This window comes from Canis aureus, chromosome 1, assembly GCF_053574225.1.
Source record: "Canis aureus isolate CA01 chromosome 1, VMU_Caureus_v.1.0, whole genome shotgun sequence".
NCBI classification, from domain to species: Eukaryota; Metazoa; Chordata; class Mammalia; order Carnivora; family Canidae; genus Canis; species Canis aureus.
Window position 1 is genome coordinate 72,287,029 of NC_135611.1, and position 25,519 is coordinate 72,312,547.

General features: G+C 42.3%; 1 protein-coding gene across 50 annotated transcripts in view; it reads right to left on the reverse strand.

Moving 5' to 3' along the window:
- AOPEP (aminopeptidase O (putative)) overlaps positions 1–25,519 on the reverse strand; it is a 333,384-nt gene that overhangs the window by 71,011 nt on the left and 236,854 nt on the right. For 42 of the 50 annotated variants that reach the window (XR_013383609.1, XR_013383592.1, XR_013383612.1 and 39 more), the window contains 2 exons: positions 4,233–4,295; positions 3,916–3,990 (listed from right to left, as the gene is read on the reverse strand). Coding sequence is in view for 26 of the 50 variants with exons in the window: in XM_077904208.1 (XP_077760334.1) it covers positions 3,916–3,990; positions 4,233–4,295 (138 nt within the window). In the remaining 24 variants the exon portion in view is untranslated. Of the gene's footprint in view, positions 1–3,348; positions 3,430–3,915; positions 3,991–4,232; positions 4,296–23,248; positions 25,212–25,519 lie in introns of those variants that run through there. The other 8 variants (XR_013383666.1, XR_013383671.1, XR_013383685.1 and 5 more) reach the window with 2 other exon arrangements.

Here is a 25,519-nt window from a genome sequence, read left to right on the forward strand (position 1 = left end):
TTTTCAGGTTCTGGCAGGAAAGAATAATTAAAGGGTGCTTTTGTTAGAAACCATTTGCACCTAGTATTGCTTATGACGAATGGGAATACAGGCCAGACATGTACCCTAGCCAAGACCTCTAGCTTGGAAACTAACACATGTAAAGGATAGCTTGTTAACAACAATAGCCAACCTCGGAATTACTGAATTTTCAACCTTCTGAACGTTTGCCAATGCATACTTGTGACGTCATTATATATACCTGATGACCAGAAAGGAGTACCTTAAAATCGATTCTCTGTAGATTATCACATATCCGTATAATACAATTTTAGGTACTTCTTTTGAATCTGAAAACTGGCATTTTCTTCTTCTAAAGGAATCATATGTCATTCATATATCTTCCCCAACATTCTATGTATTGTTCTATACTATAATATTATGAACCCTTAAAATTAAAAAAAACTATTTAAAAACTCTATATTTCATGTATATTCATAGAAGAATTATATTGTTCACGTATATTTATAGAAGAATTATATTGTTCCTTAGTCTTTGAATGTGATAGATAACTTGCATTTATCTTTGAATCAGTTAAGATAAAAACGAAAAAAATATGTTCCTCTTCCAAAACCAACAGTCATTTGGCAACATCTATTAATGTTATTTTTAAAAATACACACTATAGGTCAGCCCCGGTGGCTCAGCGGTTTAGCGCTGTCTTCAGCCCAGGGCCTGATCCTGGAGACCTGGGATCAAGTCCCACTTCGGGCTCCCTGCATGGAGCCTGCTTCTCCCTCTGCCTATGTCTCTGCCCCTCTGTGTGACTATCATAAATCAATAAAAATAAATGAATAAATAAAATAAAATAAATAAAATAAAATAAAATAAAATAAAATGCAGGAAACAGAAATGAGTATGAAGAACCAGGTTGCTCCAGTGCAAAGGGCTCAGATATGAAGAGAAAATAAAATGAAAAGTAAATGTCAGAGAAGACAAAAGATGTGTCAGCCAGACCGATGCAGCTTCAGGAAGAAAACTAAAAACCTGTAAGACAGCACAGCTACCTGGTGGGTGGGTGGGTGCAAGGAAATGACTTGCACGGTAAGCAGAAGAGCCAGGAAAGGCCAGGGGAACATTTTAAATCACTTGGTCCGGTGGTACCTCTCACTCACCCCAGTTTATTTCATTATTCGTTATTTTAACCCACAGCTGAGAACAGGGTAAGTTTGTTTTGCTTCCCCTTCCGCCTTCACTGAAAAACTCAATTCATAGATCAGGCTGTGCCGCCTACTTAGCACCTTCTTAGCACCTTCCTAATTTTCTTTAAGGGAGAAAGTAAGTATCTTCTGGAAGATCACATTCGATACTGTAATTCCTCACCCAGGGCCCACTCCCAGGCTCTGGCCTTGCACCCCTGCTCTGTTTTCCTTCCTCCGGCAGGTCAGAAGACTCTCTGCTCTCCACAAGTCAGTAAATATTGGAGGAAAAAACGTTCCGACCCTCCCACCGTTAAACACAGACTAGTTAACCAAGTTCAGTCATCTGGGCTCAATCCTGCATGAGCCTCAAAGACGTAAACAGAGACTGAGGAGGGTGGGTGGAGGGAGGGCAGCGAACCAGAGGAGTGGGGCAAAGCAAACAAAGTCTGCAAATAAAGGCAATAGGCAGACTTAAAATTATGCCTACCAGAAATGACTATTTATTTTACAGTAATATAAAATGAATAAAAGCTCAAAATACCATAGTTTTATTTCAACGTTGGAAAAAAAGCAGATGCACTAACAAGGAGAAACTGGCTCATCTGTTTCTACTTGTGGCATGGCAGACATTTAAAAACCCTTATGAAACTCAACAGCCAGTTACCTACTGAGATTCCTACTAATAACAGGTTCAAATACTAGCAAAAGGTTAACACATGACCTCAGTTTAAATATTCATTACCACACATAATTCGATCTGTATTTCAGAACGTTCAGGCAATCGGGGATGGCAGGCACCTCGGCTACCGGCTGCAGGGTGGCTTCCATCCCTTTCAGAACTTGCTCTGAAGCCCTTGGCCACTGATCACACTCCCTTTCACCTCACCCTTGGAAATACCGCATGCTTTGCGCCTCAGCGAGCTCCAAACCCTCTCCTGGGTGTAACAGAGGCAAACAGTGAGCAAAGGGCCTGGCTGCTGTGCAGAGCCAGGGAAAGACCGAACTCCCTGGTAATTAATATGCTCTGATCCAACTCTGAAATATCCCATCTTCTGGCCCTCTCCACCTCCTCCCTCAAAGCTAGTCAGCTTTAAGCTTCACTCCTTGAAAGGAAGTTTGGCTTGTTGCTTCCAACCTACTTTATTTTTGTATCCTCTTTAAAACTACTGCCCACACCTTCTAAGAAGAAAAGTCAAACATGTGCCCTGCTCATGAACTCTAACACACAGCCCCTATCGAGGAGAAGGGCTCAGCAAAGAATCCCATTTTCTTGGAAGGTGAAATCGTCAGTCCCCCTATCTCATTCTCAGAAGGCAAGGGTCAGATCATGGGCGTCACACATGTGGTTACCTCAGGTTCAGATTTTTGGGAGTCACGGTACCTAAAAATCCACAAAGGTAACGGCTTCCCTCCATTCACACATGACATACTGAATGCACTTGGGTAATCTCTTTAGCTTAAAAAAAAAAAAAATAACAGCCAGAAAATATTTTTTTGAAACACCAACCAAGCCATAAAACTTTTTCCTTCTTTGGACACTTTATGATCTGAATATTCATCACCTCACAGACATTTTTTAAACCACCTAGAGCGTGAAAGTTAAACAAACACAACCTACCATACTATGCCGAGGTATGGCCAGAAAACTCAAGTCTATTCAAAATGAAACCTTTTTCTATTACTGTTTAACTACAGTGATAGATATTATTCTGTTTAAAAAGGTAAGGACTGGGGTACTACTTTTCATGTACTGAATGTCTCCCTACAAATGACCAGGATGCCAGGCCAGTTCTTTTCCCAATTCTCTTAGCTGTCCTTGGTATCCTTACATGCCCTCTGAAACTCTGGAATCACCTTCATTATGATGTGCTTTGTGCACATTCTCGGACGCTGCAATGCCCATACTAAGGCAACACATCACAGAAGTTGGCAGCAATGCTATCAACAAGAATTTGGCTTCAGAATCAGGAGTGATTCATCATACATTCTAGCAGCAGAAAAACAACACACATCTATTTTAATCCCGTGGTGCTATCAAGAATCAAAAAACAGTACAGTAATTAAGTAAATGCAACAAAAATCGTATCTGCTGTAACATTTGTAAAAAACATTATTCACTTTTATGAGTTTCCAATAAAAGTCACTTAGGAAACATCAGACTACTTACCTTATTTCATAATATTCATTACAATGACAAATCAAGTTTTAATTTAACACAACCTCAGGAGAAAACAGGTAGTCCAAACCTCTGCAAAGTAACATACAAAGTAACATTCTAAATTTAGAAACACAAATTTCTCGTTTGCTTTCCAGTAAATAAAATCCACTTATTTCGTCTTCTGCCTCCATTTTTAAGATGACTCTAAAGTCTAAAGGCTAAATGAGTGTGCTGCTGTACCTATCATAACCAGAGAAACCCGATATTGTGAACAATTTAGTCAATCCACTCCCCCATTTTTGGAGGTACCTGCACAGCTGCCATAGTAACTACTAACGGGTCCGCTTGTGTTCTATTGCTCTATGTAATAGGCATGGAACCTATCTCCATCCGAAGCCATTCTCTCACGGTGTGTCCATGATTATCAACCAATAGTCTGGATAACCATCCACATTAATTTTCGGCTTACTGTGCATTTCATTAAAACTTAAAAAACGCTACTCTGTTGCTGTGATCAGGCCCTCGGGGGCAGATTTCTCAAGAACCCCACCCCGCGCTCTCCTTCGGGAACCCTACCTTTTCAAACACTTCTTCAGTCTCCCTTCGTTTCCGTTTGTGGGGTCTCCGGTTCACTCGAATCCATTTGTGGACCTGAAGTTCAGAAAGCACAGAGCCCTTCAACACCACGGCGGGTGGTGAGGCCGCCCTCGGCGGGAGCAGGGCCGCCGGGCCTCACCTGGGGACGGGGCCGCAGGGACCTGCGGGCGCCGGGGCCGCCCCCTCCGCCCGGCCGCCCCCGCGCCCCCCTGCCCCCGCGCCCCCGCCCCGGCCCTCGGACCCGCCGCGGCGCCCCCGGGAGGGCAGAGAGGGCAGCGAGCGCCCCCCGCACTCACCTCGGCGCCCACTCGCCGCGCGAGCCCGCACTCCGCCCTGGCCTGGCGCTCCGTCTGCAGCGGCTGCGGGGGAAGGGGAAAGAGTCAAGTTTACCCGGAGCCTCCCCGGCCTCCCCTCCGCGCCCCGCCATCTCGGCCGCGGCAGGCGAGGGTACGAGCGAGAGCCGCCCCAGCGCCCCGCGCCCCCGCCCGCCCGCCCGGCCGGCCGGAGAGCCGCGGGCCCGGACACCTCGGGCGCAGCGCGGAGCCGGGGCGGGTGCGGGGCCGGGGCGGCGGGGGCGGGGCGGGCGCCTGGGGGCGGGGCCTGCCTTAAAGGTACAGCGGCTGCCGGGCCGCCCCGCAGGTCCCCCCCGCCCCGCCCGCGCCGGCTACTTTATTGTTCCCGCCGCGGACCGTCTTGCTCCGGGTCTCCGCGTCCCGCCCGCGCCCGCACGCCTTACCTTTCCAGCCCCCACCCCGGCCCCTGGGGACCCACGAAAGGGCGTCTCGGCCGCGGTGCGAAGCCAGAGGGCTCCTTAGCTCGAGAAGCCCCCCGCCCCCGCCCCCGCGGCCAGCGGAATACGCTCCTAGGTTCAGACACCCAAACGTCCAGGCGGCCTCTGCGGAGCGGGAGGAACTTTCCTAGTGGACTCTGTCTCGGAGAATTGGTTAGACGCCATTAAGTAGACGTTTTCCAGTGGCCCCTCCGGACTCCCGGCGGCGGCAGGTGACCTCCCGGGGGAGACACGGCCCGCGCATAAAAGGCGAGCCCCGCGCGCCGCCCGCGCTTCCAGGGAGCCCGTGCGCTCCTGCTGAGCGGAGACGGCGCCGCCCGCGCCCGCGCCCGCGCCCGGACCGCGGACCCCCACAGCGGCCGGGGAGATTTACGGGGAGACACTCGGTCTTCATAATTAGGGAGATAGTTTCCTCTTAGTTTCTAAAAGTCTGCGATGCTCCAGATTTTTCCGCCGAAACCCAAAAGGCTTTCTTCCCATCCGTATCACAAGTTGGCTGAACCTGAATGGGGGTGAGCGCTTGGGGAGAGGAGTCGGGTCGCACTCGTGTTTGTTGATCTTGACCATCCCTTTAACTTTATCGCAATTCTTTAAAGAAAATCTGTCTTGCCCTCTCTTTATTGCTACTCCATCCTTCTTTCAAGATCAAAAGCTTTAGATCAAAGCCAAGATCAAACTCACTACTTTAAATAGAAGCAACTTTGCCACGGAGTATTTTACACAAAGAGGAGCTTCTTAATGGAGACATCAGAGTAGAAAACTTTATTTTATCCCTTCATCCCATATTAATAACTGAACTACTTAAAATCACATTGATGAAGTACTTATATGTTCTAAAATAAACAACAGGTCTGCTCAAATGGGGGATTCTTAAGTGTTTTTGTTTCCAGGAATCCAAAAAGAAAAAAAAAAAAAAGTAACCCTATAGAGTTAGATAGGCATATTAGCCATTTTGTATCATGATTAGCTAAGTGCTATGAAATGCATGCTCATTTGCTGAAGATTTTTCGAAGTGGTATGGAATCTTCTTATATAATGTACAACTATCATACAATTTTTCTACTGTAAAACAAATGCATAAAAATAGTTAAGGCTTGCAAATCTCCAGTGCACATACACAAAGGCAGGTTACAGTTACAAATGATGAAGTGGATTATTTAATGGCAGAGTTGCTTACTTTTAAATAGAAATAAATCCTGGTGGGGCAGCCCAGATGGCTCAGCGGTTTAGCACGGCCTTCAGCCCAGGGCCTGATCTTGGAAACCTGGGATCGAGTCCCACATCAGGCTCCCTGCATGGAGTCTGCTTGTCCCTCTGCCTGTGTCTCTGCCTCTCTCTCTCTGTCTCTCATGAATAAATAAATAAAATCTTAAAAAAATAAAAAATTTAAAAAAAAAGAAATAAAACCTGGAACCATTTGACCTTCCATGCTGCTAATAACAGTTCTAGAATCAATAGAAATCTATCTCTTATAGACATTTCCCTTTACTCACTAGAATTTTTTTTTAAAGATTTTATTTATTTATTCATGAGAGACACAGAGAGAGGCAGAGAGGCAGAGACACAGGCAGAGGGAGAAGCAGACTCCATGCAGAGAGCCCGATGTGGGACTCGATCCCGGACTCCAGGACCACACCCTGGGCCGAAGGCAGGCACTAAACCACTGAGCCATCCAGGGATCCCCCTAGAATTTTTTTCCTTAGGAGTTCACCCGTAAGAAGTCTGATAAAAAAAAAACTTTCAATATTGACAGACTAAAACAGCACCCTGCCTAAATAGACCCTCTTTAAGTATCCTTTTTGTTGACTTATCAACAATTTTTAACATGTAACCTTAAACAAAAAATAAAATCCAAAAATCCAGTAGTGTGGGAATAGAAAACTACTGAAAATTAAATCATATACAGACTTCTATGAAAATCTTCTATTACACGTGGATAGTACTACTTGAAGGCTTGTTTTCCTTTGTAATTCTCAGCTGATTGTAGTCTCAAACACCCCCCCACCCCCACCCCCCACCACACACACACATTGTTCCTCATTGTAAAAATCCCAGTGGCCCACTGGAAAGATCTTAGGAATTGAGACCTGGGAACCCTGTCTTACTGCCAATGACAGTCTCCTTTCTTCCTAGTCTACAGTTCATGGAGAACCTAATGGTTTCTGGCATAAGCTGAGCAAAGGAAAGAATCCTACTGTCACTCTGCTCTACTAATACTTTGAGTAGGTAACAAAAACTATGGTCCATTCTAAGTTACTTCTAACTCATCTCCTTTGTACTCTTGCACCCTCATGTGCACTCCCACAATTCATCCTCCACTGAGAAGCCAGAATATTTCCAAAGGTAGTTCAAGTGATTCCACTTTGATTTATCAAGAATACACTTCTTTCTCTTCTCTGCCTGGCTGGCTCCTACTTCTTCTCTAGTTGTGGCCTTACTCCATAAATGTCTTTCCTTACTCCTCACTCCAAATTATGTCACCCTCCCCCCGACTATTCCTTCTAATAGCATCCTATTTATTTCTTTTAAATTGCTTATCTTTTAGAGCTATTAAAAAACTTATTAAGAGACTTTATTTTTTAGAGCAGATAACAGAAATGTATGTAGAAAGCACAGATTTCCTGTATGCCAACATAACACACAGTTGCCTCTATTACTAACATCTTCCATTTGTGTGGTGTGTTTGTTATGATTCATGAACCAATATTTGATACATCATTATTAAATAAAGCCCATGGTTTACAATAGGGTTCATTCTGTGTTATACAATTCTATTATAGCTATTTTTAAAATTAATTTGTTGAATGTCTGTCTCCCCAGCTGGACTTTAAGGTCCAGGAAGACAGAGATCCTATCTCTTTTGGATCCTGTCTCGTTTGTTCTTGATTTTTGTCCAGTCAGTTAAAATACTGCTGGCATATAGTAGATGCTAAATAAATCTGTTAAGTAAGTGAAGGGAGGATATAGGAATAAATGACTGAATAACATATGAACTTTCAAGGGGGAGAATCTCAAGATGAAGATCTTTCTAATTGACTCTGGTTTGTTTCCCCATTACTTTATTTTGTAAAGAGCACAAAATTGTGCATTTTTTAAAGAAAGAGACAACTGGACATCAGTTATAATGCCAGGGTACTTCTAAAATGGCCTTTTAAAGAAAAGTAAAAATAGGGGCATCTGGGTGGCTCAGTTAAGCAACTGCCTCCTGCTCAAGTCATCATCTCAGGTCCTGGGATCAAGATACCTCTTGGGCTCCCTGCTCAGTAGAGACCCTGCTTCTCCCTCTCCTTCTGGTTGTGCTCTCTGTGTCAAATAAATAAATAAACAAAATCCTTTAAAAAAGTAAAAATAAAAATAGAAATGAGAAATAAAGATTCTTAATTCTCTTATATTAATCATGAAAATTATATTCCAAAATGGTGCTAGGAGCTGAATTTAATGTATAATGAGGGACACCTGGGTGGCTCAGTGGCATCTGCCTTTGGCTCAGGGCATGATCCCAGGGTCCTGGGGTCGAGTTCCACATTGGGCTCCCCACAGGAAGCCTGCCTGGGCCTATGTCTCTGTCTCTCTCTCTGTGTCTCTCATGAATAAATAAAATCTTTTTAAAAAATCTATAATGAAATAGTAATGCATTTCAAAATTATTGGAAAAATACATTTTTTAAAAGATTTATTTATTTGAGAGAGAGAGAGCACAAGCAGGGGGAGTGGCAGAGGGAGAAGCAGGCTCCCTGCTTGGCAGGGAGCCTGACATAGGGCTCTATCCTAGGACACCAGGATCATGACCTGTGCCAAAGGCAGACACTTAACCAACCAAGCCACCCAGACATCCCTTTTATTGGAAAACTATTAATTCTTTTTTGTTGCATTCAATATAACTTCAATACATTTCTCCTTGTACCTACTACCTAAATCTCCCTTTCTTCATGGGCTGGCCTCAATAAACTTATGGTGTGGAGAAACTGGAGGAAGACTACTTTTTAAAAATTGGAGTTCTGGGGGCGCCCGGGGGGCAAAATCAATTAAGCATCTGACTCTTGATTTTGGCTCAGGTCAAGATCTCAGGGTCGTGAGATCCAGCCCTGCATTGGGCTCTGTGCTGGGCTTGAAGTCTACTTGAGAGTCTCAATTTCTTTCTCTCCCTTACCCCCTCACCACCCTCCCCTGTCCCCAGTACACATATGCACTCTCAATCAATCAATCAATCAATCAATGGAATTTTGTAGTCAGGGATGGATACTCTAATAACTATCTTTAAGGAAGTGGTGAAAGCACTTTAAAGCTATCTTTTAAAAACAGATGTTTTCTATTTAATTATGTTTTAAAAAATGTTTCATCTAGTAGAGATGCAAGTTTTGAAAAGGAAGTTGTTTTAAGAAACTTTCTTGTCAATGCGGTTTGTAATAGTTGAAGATAATTTCAGAGGCTGAGGAAAATGCCATTGCTTGAATAAAAGCATTACTTAATCTTGTGGCTGGAGATTACTTTTAGAGAGAAAACCTTTTCCTGTTTTCTCTTTCTCCTTCTCCTCCTCCCTCTACCTCCTTCTCCTTCTTCTTCTTTGATATCGTCAGGAAGAAATTATTCCTTTCACTGGAATATGGTAGTGATATCAATTTCATATTGTTAATATGGTGTGTGCTTCTGTTTCATGATGAGCTACAATCCAAAGGAATGAGAGGCAGAAGCACGTCTTCCTAGTCACCTAGTAGGCTGAAAGAGCAGACAAGGGGAGCCCTTTAATTAGTCCAAACAGCCTCAGATGGCAAATTACACTCCCTTGGGCACAGGAGAGGAAAAACTATTTGCTTTATAAAGTCAAAAGACCTTTTCATATCAAACAATGTAGAGAGGTCCTGAAGCTCTTGTTTGTTTCAGAAGGGCTCTATAGCCAACATATATTGAGGGTAAATGAAAAAGTAAGCACCTACACAAAACTGGAAATAAAATCAAGGTTCGTTTAAGTTGCAAATAATAACAAGGAAGTAATCCTGATTAGGGTCGAAGTTCTCAAATGTCTCAAATTTTGCTCTACCATTTTAGAATATAACATTCCTTTATCATACCTTTGATTTTAGAAAAATCATAATTTCTATTATTGCCCATTTTGTGTCTGTGTTAGAATGAATGCCTAATTCTTCTTTCTCAAGAGGATACTGGCCCCGCTAAATGGACCTCTTAGTGCAATCCTTATAAAGCATGGTTTTCAAAAAAGGAAATGCTTCCCACATTTGTTCTGCAGTGAATTGGCTAAGAGGACCTCTTCTTCTCAGTCATCATAACCCTGAACTCACTGTTATTCAGGAACTTTTACAGAGCTTGCCTGAAGGAACATGATCAGTTCTTCCATTTCTAGATCCCCTCTGAGAATCTGATGAGGCATTAGCTATCAGCTTTTGGATCCCAAGAAAACAATACATCTACAATCATGCACAGTCCCCTACTCCCTTCTCTCATACATATCAGCTGTCAGGAGGTTCACAGATTTTTCTGATTGCCCAAACCCCTGCCCTAGATGCTCTAAGATCCCCTTGGATTAGAGCAGACCACCACACGACTATGTCTTACTGGTGCTCTGTGAAATTCCTTTTATCGCATTATGTTCTGGTAAGAAGCCATCAACCTTTATTGAGGTACATTATAAGAAACAGTCCCATAAAACCCATCCCAATGTTTACCATAAGGATAGTTTCAGAGGATTGTTTATTACATTAAATAGTAATTTTCTGAGAGGACCCACAGGAAAAGCTTCTCCCTGATATCAACATCAGGAATAGCTGCAGTCAAGCACCTGTTTTGTTTTACCTCATGAACATTGCAAATTAATCCCTTTTCCCTCTTCTAAAAAAATTCTGTGCCCCTGTATTAAACTAAGCATAGGAACTTCAGAGGGTGCATATTGTATGCTAATTTAATTCCTGGCCCCATTTTATTTTCCTACTATTATTTTCACATTGCTTCATTTTTTTACATTTTAATTTATTTTTACCATGCTGTATTTTGCTTTGGAAGCTGTCTTAACTCCATTTTGGGCAAGGAGGAGTATGAATAAATAAAATATTCTGTGTTTATTCTTTCTTTCTTTAATTTTTCTTTTTGTGGGAGAGGAGGGTCTCTGGTAAAACATTATGGCTCTAATATTTCTCTTCATTAAAAACACTCAGAAGTGAAGCACAGAAAGTAAAGTCATATACTCTATAAAGTTCAAGGAAAAGAACTATTAAAAAAACCCACAGAAGTAAACATAATATTATACAAACATGGCACTGAACACCTATGAAAATGTTAACTGACCAAGAATTTTACATCTTTTGATATCAAGACCAGAGGAAATAGTCTCTGACCTTGGGAAGAAGAATGTAAACTGGACATACAGACAGATAAGTCATTTAACAAACGTACTGAGAGCCCCTGCAAAACCAAGCACTAGATTTTGTGAACACAGACATGAATAAGGCACCAGCTCTGTCCCCAGGACACTCGTGGGACCAGGCAGGAACCTGGCAGAGGATAAGGCATGCAGGCAGCCTGCTGGGTTTGAATCCAGACTCTGCCAGGTAGGAGTTGCATGACCTCCCTAAGCCTCCTTTCTTAGTTGTGAAGATCAAGGAACACATGCCCTGTGCTTACAAAGGGAGGCAGTTGTTACCTATCAAATTTTAGATGATGAGCTAAGAAGCAACACAATGTCACTTGAACACAAACAGTACCGAACTGCTCCATCTATCAGAGACCATGGAACCTCCAAACTAGTGAAAGAACCAGAGTGGCCAATTTTGTAAGGACTGAATGTTTCGCCAAGTGCTTTCACATGCAGACTGCATGGTTTGTTTCTCTCATAACCCCAATTTCAGGATGAAGAAACAATGTCTCATGGAATTTTCTTTTTTTTTTAAGATTTGATTTTTAAGCAATCTCTACACCCAACATGGGGCTCAAACTCACAGCCCCAAGATTAAAAGTTGCACACTCTACCAACTGAGTCAGCCAGGTGCCCCAAATTTTCGTATCTTTAGTACCTAATACTGGGTGGCCCTTAGATCTCTTGGCTGGAAATGTAGTACTCTTTCTACTCCAGCATGAGAGCTTAGAAGATATCTAGCATGACTGTTTCACTTTAAAATAGTTGCTTATTATGTGGATCAGACCAACCTCAGATCAAAACATAGCCCATAAAATATTATCCCATACCATAAAAGTCTATTGCAACAGCCATTTCAGAAGACAGATATTATACACCCCCTCCAACACCTGTATGACTGCAATTCTTTTCAGGAGCTTAACATTCATGGGCACTCTGACCTTAGAGTTTCACAGGTGAAATACAAAGTTATGTAGGGGAGGCTTTAGATCAGAGGGTCCCCTGACTGCTTATTAGTATCGCCAGGAGGGTTTATAGATCCCAATACCCAGGTGGCACTCCAGATCACTGACATTCCTATCCTGAGAGTGGGAGCCTGACTCAGTCCTTTTTAAAGCCTTCCCCACACCCACCGAACTCCCTCCTCCCCCAGTGAGTTCACCTGCTGCCAGGCCTAAGAACCACTGGTTTAGATCATTTTAATGATGACCCATCTCTAACAAGTTACTATTAAGAAATTCCAGATATGTGGGAGACATCTAAATTTCAAGGTCAATACCACAGAGGACAGCCATCTATTAAGTTCTATTTCAACAAGTCTCTGGGTAAGCAGCAGACACAATGCAGGGCAGGATGGGCTGCTGGCCTGACCCAGGGTAGCAATGCCTAGAGCTTACACTTAAGGGCCAACTTCCAGGCAAGATGAGTTAAGTCCACATACGTGCACACACATGCACACACAAAAGAACTAAAAAGAAGTGGAAGATCTCAACACTAACCAGAAGGGAGGCAAGAATGAATTGATATTTGACTTCTTAAGAGTTTTTTCCAGGTTCATGGGTAATATAGTTCTGGATCTTGAGTAAAAAAAGCATAGATCCTTGTCTTTTGGGGAACCCGGAAAGCTGTATATATGGGATGAATTCCCATTCATCTTCTTTAAACAATGTTCTAATTATATCAATGACTGCCATCTATTCCCTAGAAACAAAGATTTTGCATTGGAAGGCTGCCAGCCACAATTAGGGGACACCGTGTACCGATGGAAAAGACCCTTTGTTATGTGCAAAAGCTACTATTCCACATAGGAAGCAACCCAGGTTGATCTTGGTGTTGGGCACCATGCTCTGATCAAACGGATTTCCTTATTTAGAAATTACATTGATGCTATAGGAAAACTACTCTGGCAAAATGCCTTACAAAAGATATTAGTTACTAGTTATTTAAAAGCACAAACATTTATGTTAACATTTCAGTAGCTTGAAAAGCAAACATGTCCCTTTGGTTATCCCCTAAGATGGAATGGGTAGGGTATCTGTAAGTATATGCACAAGGAGCGCCTCGTGCTTCCTGGTGTCTTCAAAGGAAGCTGTACCTTGTGAGTCTGGGGTCCCACCATACCTAATTCTTTTTCTGGCAGGTCTATTTTTAAAAACATTGGCACTCAGATTGGCTTGACTGTCATCTGGCCTCCCAAGAGAACCCTCTATTCAGAAGTAAGAAAACACAGAGAGTAAGGAAAGTAAAATCCGTCACAACTGGGAAGTGGGGTGGCTGTCCCAAATATAAACAATATATGAGAAAGAGCTAATTTCCAGAATGTTTGTTCACCAAACATTTAGCTCCATATAAGAGGTGTTCCAGGACAACAACGGGAAGGGCCGGAATTAATTGGTTGCTAATCTCTTCACTTTTTGTAGGATGTTTCCTCCAGCAGTGGATTAAATCAATGTTTAATGCTACACAGGCCCAGCTGTGTCCATATTAGGAAAGCCCAAGCTCACATCTCTTTCTCTGTGAAAAAAGGATCCGTCCTCCCTCCTTTTGCTCTGCTTCCACCCCCTGCGTGTGTAGGTGGGAGAGTAGGAGCCAGGGAATGTGAACTTGATCCAGCATTGATCAGCCAAGCAGCAAACTCTCATTGTTCTTTAGATACCAAACATAACTTCTCTCTACTAGGGATAAACCCAGCCATTCTGCATACAACACGGCTTTTGTGCTCAGTAGTATGAGAGATGAAAAAGAACCACAAAGAACATTAAAGCTTTATTAGACTCATCATAAACACCTAATATGTAGACTTTGAATCTACCCAGTGAATTTATATTCATATTAATATTAGGCATGTTAGACTCTCTTAAACTAAACAATTTCCAGCCATTTCCATTTTATAATTATGGATTTCAATTTATAACAGAAATACTGCAGTCTACTTTAGCTTTGCTTTCTATTTGAGCATTTCTTATCTCACTGCCTTGCTCTCTGAGGTTCAAGGGCATTGGAAATCATGCTAATGTACAACTAAATACATTGTTGTTGTTGTTAAGTGCTGTCCTATGAAATGTGGTTTAACAGTCTCTTTACAAAGCCATATGTAATGAGAAATACACAGTTCAGAACTTAGAACTAGGCAACCTCCATCCTTACCAGCTAGAAGTTGTGTAACTTTGAGCATGTCACAGAACCTTTCTGGGCCTATAAAAAGGGAGATTACACTATCTGTCTCACAGAGTGGTGCTGGGGGATGAAATGGGATGGCACATAAACCAAGAGAACACAAAGTTGACCAGCAGATGCTAATTCCCTTCCTCTTTCCCCCCAGAAACAAAAGCCTGTCTGGAACTTTGAACCTAAGTCAATTTTCAAAGGTCTCAAATAACTGAGTTGTGACATCATAATAAAAAGCCTCATCTGACCGTCACATAGACGTGATGCCAATGATAGAACCCACGGTGATACAGCATGGTTGAGCTACTACAGATGAGTGCCTGTCTCTTTCCAAAGGACTGGTGGACACAAGAAAGCAAGTTCTCTTTCTCATATGCCTTATTATAAAGATCATTCTGTTTCTGGTCCCATCCCATTCAAAAACAATAAGCCCACTGTTATTCTAAGAATATCAAAAATGAAATTTGATATTTCTACATCGTTCTCTAAAGTACCAACATGACAGGTGCTTGACACAAAAACATCTAAAATCCTAATAGTAGCTACAGGCAGTTAAAACCAATATAATAATTAAGAAGAAAGAAGGATTAAATTCACAAATAAAATTCTAAACAGAGCTACCCAGATATATATTCTTAGATTTACCCACTTACAGTTTAATTCACTAGAAGTATTTATACAAAACCCAGGCAGACATCCCTCAGTTACAAAACCAATGATAGTGACAGAGAAACACAATTTGAAGAGGAGAGACTCAGTGAGATCTCCAGAGAAGCCAACCTGGCAATAAATATAACCAAGAAGAATCTTAAAGAGAATGTAGCTCTGGTTGGCCACATGGAATATGAGAAGTGGCGGCACGCAAAACTGAAGAAAAAGGAAGAGCATACAGAAAAGAGGAGATGAAGCCTCTGGAGGGTAGGCCAGAGGAGCTGCCGGATGTGGAGAGCGACCTCTCCCCATAGAAATGGGCCATGGGGGTGAAGGCATTCTCTCCAATCCAATCCTAAGATCACTTGTTGCCCTGGAGTCTTACCCCCAAGTCTGATGTATTGAGTCTGGCCTCCCTTCCATGCATTTCATGCCAATAAAGTTGCTGAAATTAAAAAGTGAATTGTAGAGCTTTGGGGCATAAATAATGTCCTATTGGAAGGTCAAGGCTAATAACAACCAGGATGCCCTTAATGCTCTTTAAGAAAAACCATCTGATCTATGTAGCCCTCGATGTGCTTTGAAATTCCCTTTGCCTACAAAGGAAAATATTTTTAGCATGTCAGTTTATAGCAGAAATACTGCAGTCTACTTTAGCTTTGCTTTCTATTTGAGCATTTCTTAATGCTCAAACACATAAATGCACTGAAAATATAATTTTAGGAAAGCATCTGGGTTTGATCATTTCTTGTTATACCTCAACGCCAGATAGGTTCTACTTTCTCAATATAAGGAACATGGCAACTCTCAGCCACAAGCTCTACAGCGATCACTGTAGCAATTTCTCATAAACATTTCATTTATTAGCTCTGCTTGGTTTTATTTTTTAAAGTGGCAAACAATCTACAGATTGAAATATAAAAGCAGCATAAAAAAATGAGGTGCTGCTTCTGGAGCATTTGGCCTCAATGTCTTCTCTTCCTAGAAGTCACCAGACATTTTTTTCCACAAGGTCATCTGGACAAGAGACATAAATGAGTGCTTATTTTTATGTCCCAAAATGTAGCCTAGAAATAATAGTTGCCACTGTCCAAAGTCAAACTCTCCTGCTGCAGCTTTTATTGATCTGCAGGCATTTTAAGATGTTGACAACCCAAGCAAAAATTTTTTCATCTCCTGCTAGTCAAACAGGTTTGCAATAGAAGCAAATGCCTATTTTTCAATGATCAACCAGCCTAATGCCCTTGCAAATTGATTATTACCTGTGATTTCTCCCAATAATCTTTTATTTTTTTAATTTTTAAAAAAAATTTATTTATGATAGTCACACACACACACACACACAGAGAGAGAGAGAGAGGCAGAGACACAGGCAGAGGGAGAAGCAGGCTCCATGCACCGGGAGCCCGACGTGGGATTCGATCCCGGGTCTCCAGGATCGCGCCCTGGGCCAAAGGCAGGCGCCAAACCGCTGCGCCACCCAGGGATCCCCCAATAATCTTTTAAATGGACATTTTCCAGCTGACAAGAAAAATGCACAGACAAGGTTTCTTGACAGCTACCTTTGTAAAACACCTCTCGGGAGGAAAGTTTCTAGTCTCTGGGCAATTCAACAGATTCCCAGGTTGGAAAGGGAGACACTTGGAGGAAAAGTAAATCCTGACATTCCTCCTCTCAGAGAGACCAGGCTCACCTAGAGCTCACACTTCAGCAGGTACTGGGCATGGCATGTAGTGACATGAGGCAAAAAAGCGGCTCTGGCCTTCACCCAGGCCAGCCCCCACTTACTCCTCAAAGAAGCAGTGAGGGTTGAGAGAAGGCAAATGGCTCACCCGAGGCCACACAGCTTAGTGGTGCAGGGCTGCTTCCAAGGCTACACCTAATGTATCAGTTGCCTCCTTCATCCAATATGGGATTAAGTTTGCAGAACAAAATTTCACTACAGCATCCTCTGTGAAAACAGCATATTGGATACAACACAACTTACTCTCCTTTCCCACACAACCTCACTCCTGCTCTCTAACCTCAAAACAATGCAGCCTTGCATTTTATGCATCAAACTGTCTGGACCCAGGGACACCTGGATGGCTCAGTAGGTTAAGCTTCTGCCTTCAGCTCTGGTCATGATCCCAGCATCCTGGGATCCAGCCCCACAACTGGCTCCTTGCTTGGCAGGGAGTCTGCTTCTCCCTCTCCCTCTGCCTGCAGCTCCTCCCACTTATGCTCTCTCTCTCTCTCTCTCTCTCCCTGTGTCAAATAAATAAGTAAAGTCTTCTAAAAAAATTTGTCTGGACCTTACTTAGGTATGGCAGTGGCAGTTGTAAACAGACAGGATCAGAAAAGTAGAAACACTAAGCTTGTAAAGGCCCAAGCCAAAGGATGAGCTGAACACAGCTACTGCCAAGCACCAACAAATCACAGACAACTGCCATACAAAGATATGCATGTGACATGCACACTGTCCTATTTTAAACACACATATGTATTTGAGCAGTTTGACAATTCCTGACTGTCATCCTGATGTGCATGCTGGTGATACGCTTGCTGGTGGGCCACCTCTGGGCTGTGTCCTGGAAGCCTTGGGTCAGTGGAGAGGAGAAAATGAGGGCAAAAGCCAGTGACTCTAGCTGGAATTGGCTTTTGAATGCAAATAAGATAAAGGATACATCCCTAAAATGCTTTAGAAGGTACATAAAGACACTTCTTTGTTCGACCCATTGCTTTTTCTCATTTGTTGTTTTGGTGACCTGATATTATCTAATTTAATTTCCATCTCAAGGGAGGAATAGCTATGCCTTTCTAAAAGCAAAGACCTCAACTATCTCTGCATACACTCATATTCATTCACACCAAAAAAGATACCAACTCTTCAATGCAGTAAAGCCCAGAATTTCCTATGCAAAATATTCAGATAAGCAGGGCTACTACCATTTAGAGATAGCCACATGGAAGGATGTACACACCATGACCCATATTTATGAAAGGCCCTGGAAAATGAGGTTCATAGTACTGCATGCACAAAGCACATTTTTCCCACTAAAGAATAGACAAGAACAGATCCAGGAAAAAGAGCAGTCATTAATTACATTAAAAATCATCACTGCTCAGAGCTCCCTGCTGTATTCATTTATTATATCTTCATAGGTCTTGTAAAAATGAAGGCAAGGATGGATTCAAGCTGATTTGGATTAAAAGCAACTTTGCTAAAAACACAAAACACCTTAACTGGAGGGACAGAGGGCTGAGGTTCCTAGATCCTGAGGTTTGGCTCTGCCACTAACTGGGGCTACCAGCTTGGGGAGATCAGGCCACCAGTCCCTAGGGTGCAGCTCCCCCATGGGAGAGAAAATGAAGTCCTCACCAAGACTTGCTCCTGCCTAGGATTCTAAAGCAGACACCAGAAAAGACTAATATTTAACCATGAATCAATAGGGGCCACACCCAAGAATGATATACCATGCACATAGTAAATATATACCTATTTTGTACGACATAATGGCTCTCCACAAGAGAGAAGGAAAAAAAAGCCCCATGTTCTAAAATCAGCCCAGTGTTCCTAATAGCTTTCCCTGTCAGCAGGTGTTCTGGCGGCAGGTGCTGGCGGAAGTCCCTGGGTGCATGGTGAAGGGCCGCCGTCAGAGCTGCTTCCCAGAGGCATGGGATGCAGAGCTGAACATCCATACATGCAACAATGCTGTACAATGTCCAAGCACCCAGCGGCCCTGTGTGTGTGTGTGTGTGTGTGTGTGTGTGTGCACCTATGCGCACAACTCAGTGCACTGCTGGGTCTCAGGGCTTTCCCTAGGTATAGGACGTGCATAATGCATGCAAGTATAGAATAATCTGCCTTTGAGGAAAAGTCTACCAGAATATGTCTTCAGGCTAAAAAAATAGAGAATGGGGCAGTTCTTAAAAAGTAAAATCAGATGTTTGTCTATCGACGTCTAAGTCTTTGTCCTAATTCTTTGAGAAATTCAAAAATCTCTATGAAAAAGATAAAGCACCATTACAACAAGATCCTGTTAAATGGTATCACTCTTGGCAATTGCTATAATGTCCTTACTTAAGTGAATCTCTCTTGTGGGTGCACAACATGTATGAACCTGAAAAACAGGGACCTCCCAAATATCCAAATGTGGCTCCCCAGACTTTACACCTTGAGGAAAATTAAACTGGCTCCCTTACACATGAGCTCACTGACCTGTGGCCCAGTGGGTTCAGAATTTTTATTTTTATTTTTTTATTTTTTTTATTTATTTATGATAGTCACAGAGAGAGAGAGAGAGAGAGAGAGAGAGAGAGGCAGAGACATAGGCAGAGGGAGAAGCAGGCTCCATGCACCGGGAGCCAGATGTGGGATTCGATCCTGGGTCTCCAGGATCGCGCCCTGGGCCAAAGGCAGGCACTAAACCGCTGCGCCACCCAGGGATCCCGAGAATTTTTATTTTTAAAGAAACAAGTTCCCATATGCTCTTTATCACCTGAGAGAGCCATTCCCATACACCTCCTCTGAGCTCACTGTAAAAATAGGTGTTCAATCTGAGATCCTAAAGGATGTAGGCCTCAGTTTGGGTCAATATCCTGGGTGTTATCCCTCATCACTTAGCAGGATTCAGGCATGGCATCTGAATTGTATTACAGCTTGTTTCACATGGCTGCCTACGTATTTCTCAGGGGGCTCCTGTAGATATTCCTCAGCCCATTGCATGTGCTTTCTAGGAAGACACCACCGGCCATCCAGATACTTAATGATGCTTTTTAAATGTATCCATGTAAGTGAACAGCTCCTGGACCTGAAAGTTCAAAGTTGAAAACCAAAGGGCCAAAGTCTATCTCACCATTCTTTACTCCCTGAGACTCCTTAGTACCTAAATGGAAGGGAGAGGCTTGGCTTTTCATCCCAGAGTCATCCTTCCAGCTAGGCTGCTGGTCTACCTGCCCAGGGCTCTAACTGCTACTCAAGTATTAGCAACCTTTTGGCCCCTGGTGGCCCTCTGTGGCTCTTGGATCTTGTGGGAATCCTCCAGCATCACATCCAAGTTCCTGCGTGGTCTGGCGGTGTCCTGCCTTACTAATCAATGCCCTTTGCAGATCCTGCTCTCCATGCAAAGCAGGCAACAATATGCTTGTTCCTAACAAGCCTGTTCTTCCAAGGGGAAAGATCACTATTCCAAATATTGGTCACATGCATTCACCTGATCACTTAAAAAAAAAGATACACTGGCCCTTCTATTATCAGGGGGCAGATGACTTTGGTTAGAGTGTGGCAGAGGCTGGGGCTGGGGAGGGAGCAGGGAGTGATAGTGAGGCTGGCTGGGAAGGCACTTCCCCCCAGCTCTCCCACCAGGAAGCTGCTTCCATTCCTCTGGCCCTGGGGCAACACCCACTTAATCATGCTTATGACAAAAGCATGCGGCTCACCCACCACTACCCTCCCACCCCGCCCCAATCACTGAGATCTGATTCTACCCACTCCTGCTCAAACGTGCATACTCAGTTTTCCACCACTAGATGCTGGTTCTGGCTCTTGGCCTGCCTGACATGGCCCTGTCCCCTGTATGTCCTTCGAGATTGGTTTTAAATGGCACTTCAAGCCTTCCTGCTTCCACAGTGAGAAAAGACCTGTTTCTTCCAAATGCTAAAAGTTGAGTTCATTTTTCACAAGTTGCTGCTTTCTGCCTTAGGTCAGTTACTTGTGTATCTATTTCCCTACTTATTAAGCATCTTGAGGGCAAAGCCTGTGTTCTCTCATCTTTGAGTCATCCACAGTCCCTCATAAAGGATAGATGTACCAGTTATGTTCGTGGGAAGAAGGAAGAGACAGGGAGGGAAGGCGCTGGATGAGGAGGTATGATTTCAGATCCTGGAAGCTTCCTCTTGCAAATCTCATCCATCTGGTCTGGGATGCCTGGCAGTTCTGTGGAAGCCTTAGCTCTGACACAGTTACAAAGGAAATCTTCAATTCACGTTTAATCCTTATTATTCATTTGGAGTCTCATCTTAGACTATTGTGAATGAGATTCAAATTCTTTCTGGAAACTAGGTTTTAAAAGAGAGAGAAAAGGAAGGAAGGGCACAGAGCTTTCATTGGGGCACTAAAGGAAAACATCTCCTGCTTCATCATGGTACCTTATGCTTTGAAGAGGTCAGTACATTTAGTGTCAGATCAGATACCCCCAATAATACACAATGCCCAGCACAGACCTTCAGTCACTTCATACTCTCCAGAATAGACCCTTCCTTTCCACATTCTGCCTCTCTCATTCCACAGGACAGAATGTCATTTGGGACCCCCCAAAAAATAGACCCCAAAAATTTTCATCCATAGGGGAATAAAATATAATGAGGTTGACCTGAGTGATTTTTATTGGCCATTTTGAATGGATTCACAAGAAATGTGGAACTAATCAGGGAAGTATTGGGAATAAACATTGTTATGGGCTGAATTTTTCCTCCAAAATTAACATGTTGAGGTCCTAACCCCTAATAACTCAGAATGTGATTGTATTGGTGATAGGGCTTTTAAAAAGGTGATTAAAGTAAAATGAGATCACATTAGTGGGCTCCAATCTAATCTAACTGGGAAGAGAAGAGAAGGACAGAGATGTCTACGCACACAGGGGAGAGACCATGTGAGGACACAGTGAGAAGGCGGCTATCTGCGAGCCCAGCAGAGAGGCCTCAGGAGAAGCCCACCTTGCCCATACCTTGATCTTGGACTTCTAGCCTTCAGAACCGAGATCATAAACGTGTGTTGCAAAATCCCACCTGGTCTGTGGGATTTTGTTGACAAAATATGAGCTAACATGAAGGTACAAATGCCAAAAATAAAAGAAATCAGGCTACAGATGAAAGGACCTTAATAAACTCTTTCCCTGTCTCCTGTGACTTCAGAGCAGTGTATCACTTTGAGGGGTTTGAGGGAAGGGCCAGGCTCTTCTATGAACTGTGGTGATTCACTGACATTATGGGCCCTGCCCCAATTGAAACCAGAGAATCTAGTCAACATATCTCTAAGGCCCCCTGAAAAGGTGTTTAGTCACTTAGAAAATGTGAGCAGAACCACTGGACAAAAATGACAGCAAAATTATTAGGAGTCTAAAAAGCAAACCACATTATAGCAACTGCTACTGCTGATAAAAAAGAACCAAGGATTTCACAGCACATATAATTTGAAAAATATAATTTCCCTGGATTTTGCAAAATAACCAGTCTCAGTTTTCTTGAATGAACACTAAATGCAGAATTCCTATAGACACCACTGAGACTGATTGTCCCCAATGGGCCTTAAAGTTATGTTGATGTGATTACATAAACTGTGCAAAAAGAAACTTACAAGTTATTCTCCTAATAAACAACTGGCTTTCTCGGTGCTAAAAGCATCCCATCTTATCAAATTTCAATTCTGTGGCCTCAGCATTTTCCCTACAAGACTTAAGTTTTCCATCATTTGTTTGCATCACCTTTAGCTGCTTGCAGGTGTTTGCTTGAAAAGGAGTGGCATTTTCCAAGATATCACAATAACCACTGTTCTAACTTCTGGGATGCAGGAGCCAGTCTGGGAGCTTGAACTGCTTCCTGCCTATTTCCGAGACCCTTGATGTGATCAGCTATTACTCATCTTCTCTATCCTCATCAATGCCACTGGTGCCCATGACTTTGCCATTTCACATCTGCTGAGCACTTCCCCCAGAGCAGATGGAGCCACAGAAGGGCCGTGAGGTTCACTGGCGTCAGCATGCTACTTGTTAGTACCTCGGGAAACAGGTTGCCTGGGAGTTGAAATTAAGAGCTGAAGTAAGGCTGATAATTAGTTCATGCCCTTCTGGATGCCCACTGTGAATAAGCACTCCCATCCATGGATTATAATCATTTGTGCTGTCACAGCAGATTGAAGGTCATCTATGGACTGGCCAAGGTCTATCTTTATCCATACATTTGACAAAAATACAGATGATTTCAATTACATTTATTTGGTGAAGGATTTTAAGGCATCATGCACTCAGATTTTAATTCGATAATAGTTTTTTGTATTTTTTTTAATATTTTCTTTATTCATGAGAAATATATAGAGAGAGGCACACAGGCAGAGGGAGAAGCAGGCTGTGGGGAACCCAAAGTAGGACTCGATCCCAGGATGCAGGGATCATGCCCTGAGCCAAAGGCAGGTGCTCAATAAGTGACCCACCCACGCAGCCCTCAACTAACAGTTTTAGAGTGGCACTGTTCACTAAGAATATAAGCAAAGCCTCATTTATCATTTAAAATTTCCTAGTTGCCACACTTAAAAAGTAAGATGCAAGTGCTAAAATTAATTTTAATAATATATTTTATTGGGTGTATATATATATTGGGTTATGATATAGCCAAAATAGTATCATTTTGATATGTAACCGATATTTTAAAACCATTGAAGAGATATTTTATGTTCTTTTTTTGTAGTAAATCTTCTAAATCTGATATATTTTCATTGTCTACCTCAAGTACTAAATTTCAACCAGAAATGCTTGGTCTGTATATAGATTTCATAAAATTTACAGTGAAAAATAGTAGATTCATTCATATATTCAAAGTTGTTCCAAACAAAAATTGAATTATTAGGTCTTAAACTTAGATTCAGTTAGATTAAAAATTCAGCTCTTCAATGCACTAGACATTTTTCAAGGGCTCAGTAATTATGTGTGTCCAGTGGCTGCCATATTGGACAGTGAGACCTGAGCACCTACTATGCGTATCACAGCAGGTTAAGACAAGGATGAGTCAGACAGAGCCCTTATTTCCCCTGGCTGGGAAAGCCTATGTAAGAGACAGATACACAAACAGCAACAACGTAAAGCAGGTTAAATAGACAGGAAAGCTTCCAAGGAGGAAAGGGAATGCACAGAGGAAGGACCATGGCAAAGACACAAACATTTAGAGATTGTTAATTATGGTTGAGCATATGCCTAGGAGGATAGAAATTAAAGTTTAAAAAGACAGCCTGGGACAGTTCTGGTGATAGCTTCAAATAGCAAGCCAAAGAGTTTGTTCTTAATCCACAGTTAATGGGGAATAGGTTTCTAGTGAAGATGAATCTTTTGGAAAGATCCACTTAGTGCTGATGCGGATGGCTTGGTGGCTAAAAAACCAATTAGCTTCTGAACCAGTCCAAGCAAAATATAATGAAAAAAATGAGGGAGGCACTAGGTAAGGAAAGAAAATTTGTAATTTAATAAATATGTACATAAGGATACCAGGACTTGGCAATGTGACCAGGAACTCAAAGAAAAAGAGGAATCAGAGAATTCTATAGCAACTAACATAAAGAAGTGAAGATGAAAGGCTGGATGGGAAAAGTTATTTTCTAATGTATCTGCATACAAATGTTTTAAAAGGAGTCGGAAAAAAAAAGGAGTCGGAATATATGTGCACAAGGGCTGTGGAGGGGGTGGGAGGAGACCTTTGGGCAGACATGAAGTCAATATCTATTTATAGAACAGTCAAATTAGCAGAATGGGCAACTTTCTTAGAAATAATGTATACCATGGTGGGGGGCTGCAAGGAGGGAATCTGAGTAAATTATATTACAGTACTATTTGTTAGAAAGCTAGGCAGCTGTTAAAAATTACTGCTCTTAAATTATATCAAAGGATATGGAAAGCTGCTTAAGATACACTTTTAAATGAGAACTTGCAGCTTGGATAATAAGATTCCAATTTTATTTAAAAAGGATTTATACCTAAGTTCTGTATAGCATGGAAAACGTGTAGAAGGACCCATGCCATGTTATCTCTGCGGAGAAAGAATGAAGGGGCCACGGCTTTTACTTTTTATATTTTGCTCTTGCTTGAAATTGCTATAGAGGACACATTATTTGAATTTTGAAAAGGGAGACAAAGGAAAGGGTAAACTATGTATTCATATACCCAGAAAAATGACTGAAAGGATTTATATCAAAAAATTATCTGAGTCAAAAAAAATATGAGTCATTTTAATTTTCTTATTACACACTTTTTTGGATTATAAAATAAATATGTAATACCTCTACAATCAGAAAAAAGTCATAAAAGGAAATAATCTATAATACGGATGGTACAGTCAATTTTAAATCTGTTTGCAAAGCCACAGGTTACAGGGCTGGGTGTTCTTTAAAGAGGTTTGGATCCAATTTCTTTTACTTCTTTGGGGCTCATGCTTACTTTTATTGCTGCTGAAGTGATTTCCACATTTTTTTTAATGATTTCCATTCAGTGTGGCCAAAAAGGAAAATCGGGGCCAACCACACGGCGAGCCTTCCTGAGAGGAGACAAAAAGCCTCTGTAACCTGTGGAATGAAAATTTTACCAGGAGAACGTGACTCTTTTGTCATGAATGACTTCAATTGCTGGTGGACAGAAATTTTTAAAGAGAACAAAGAGCATGGAAGCGATTTCAGTGCTCTTGTTGTCAATCCCCGCCAAGCACGCTAGTAACTTTATATTATAATGATGGCAACAAAGAACAAGGTATCCCATTCACCACCAGGCTGCTGCACCCAGAGGGTCCCAGGCCTTCGCAGGGCCTTTCACTGAAGTGGAACGGAGAAGGAACTCTCAAGGAGTGCCAAAAGGACTGTGAGCAAGTAAATCATCA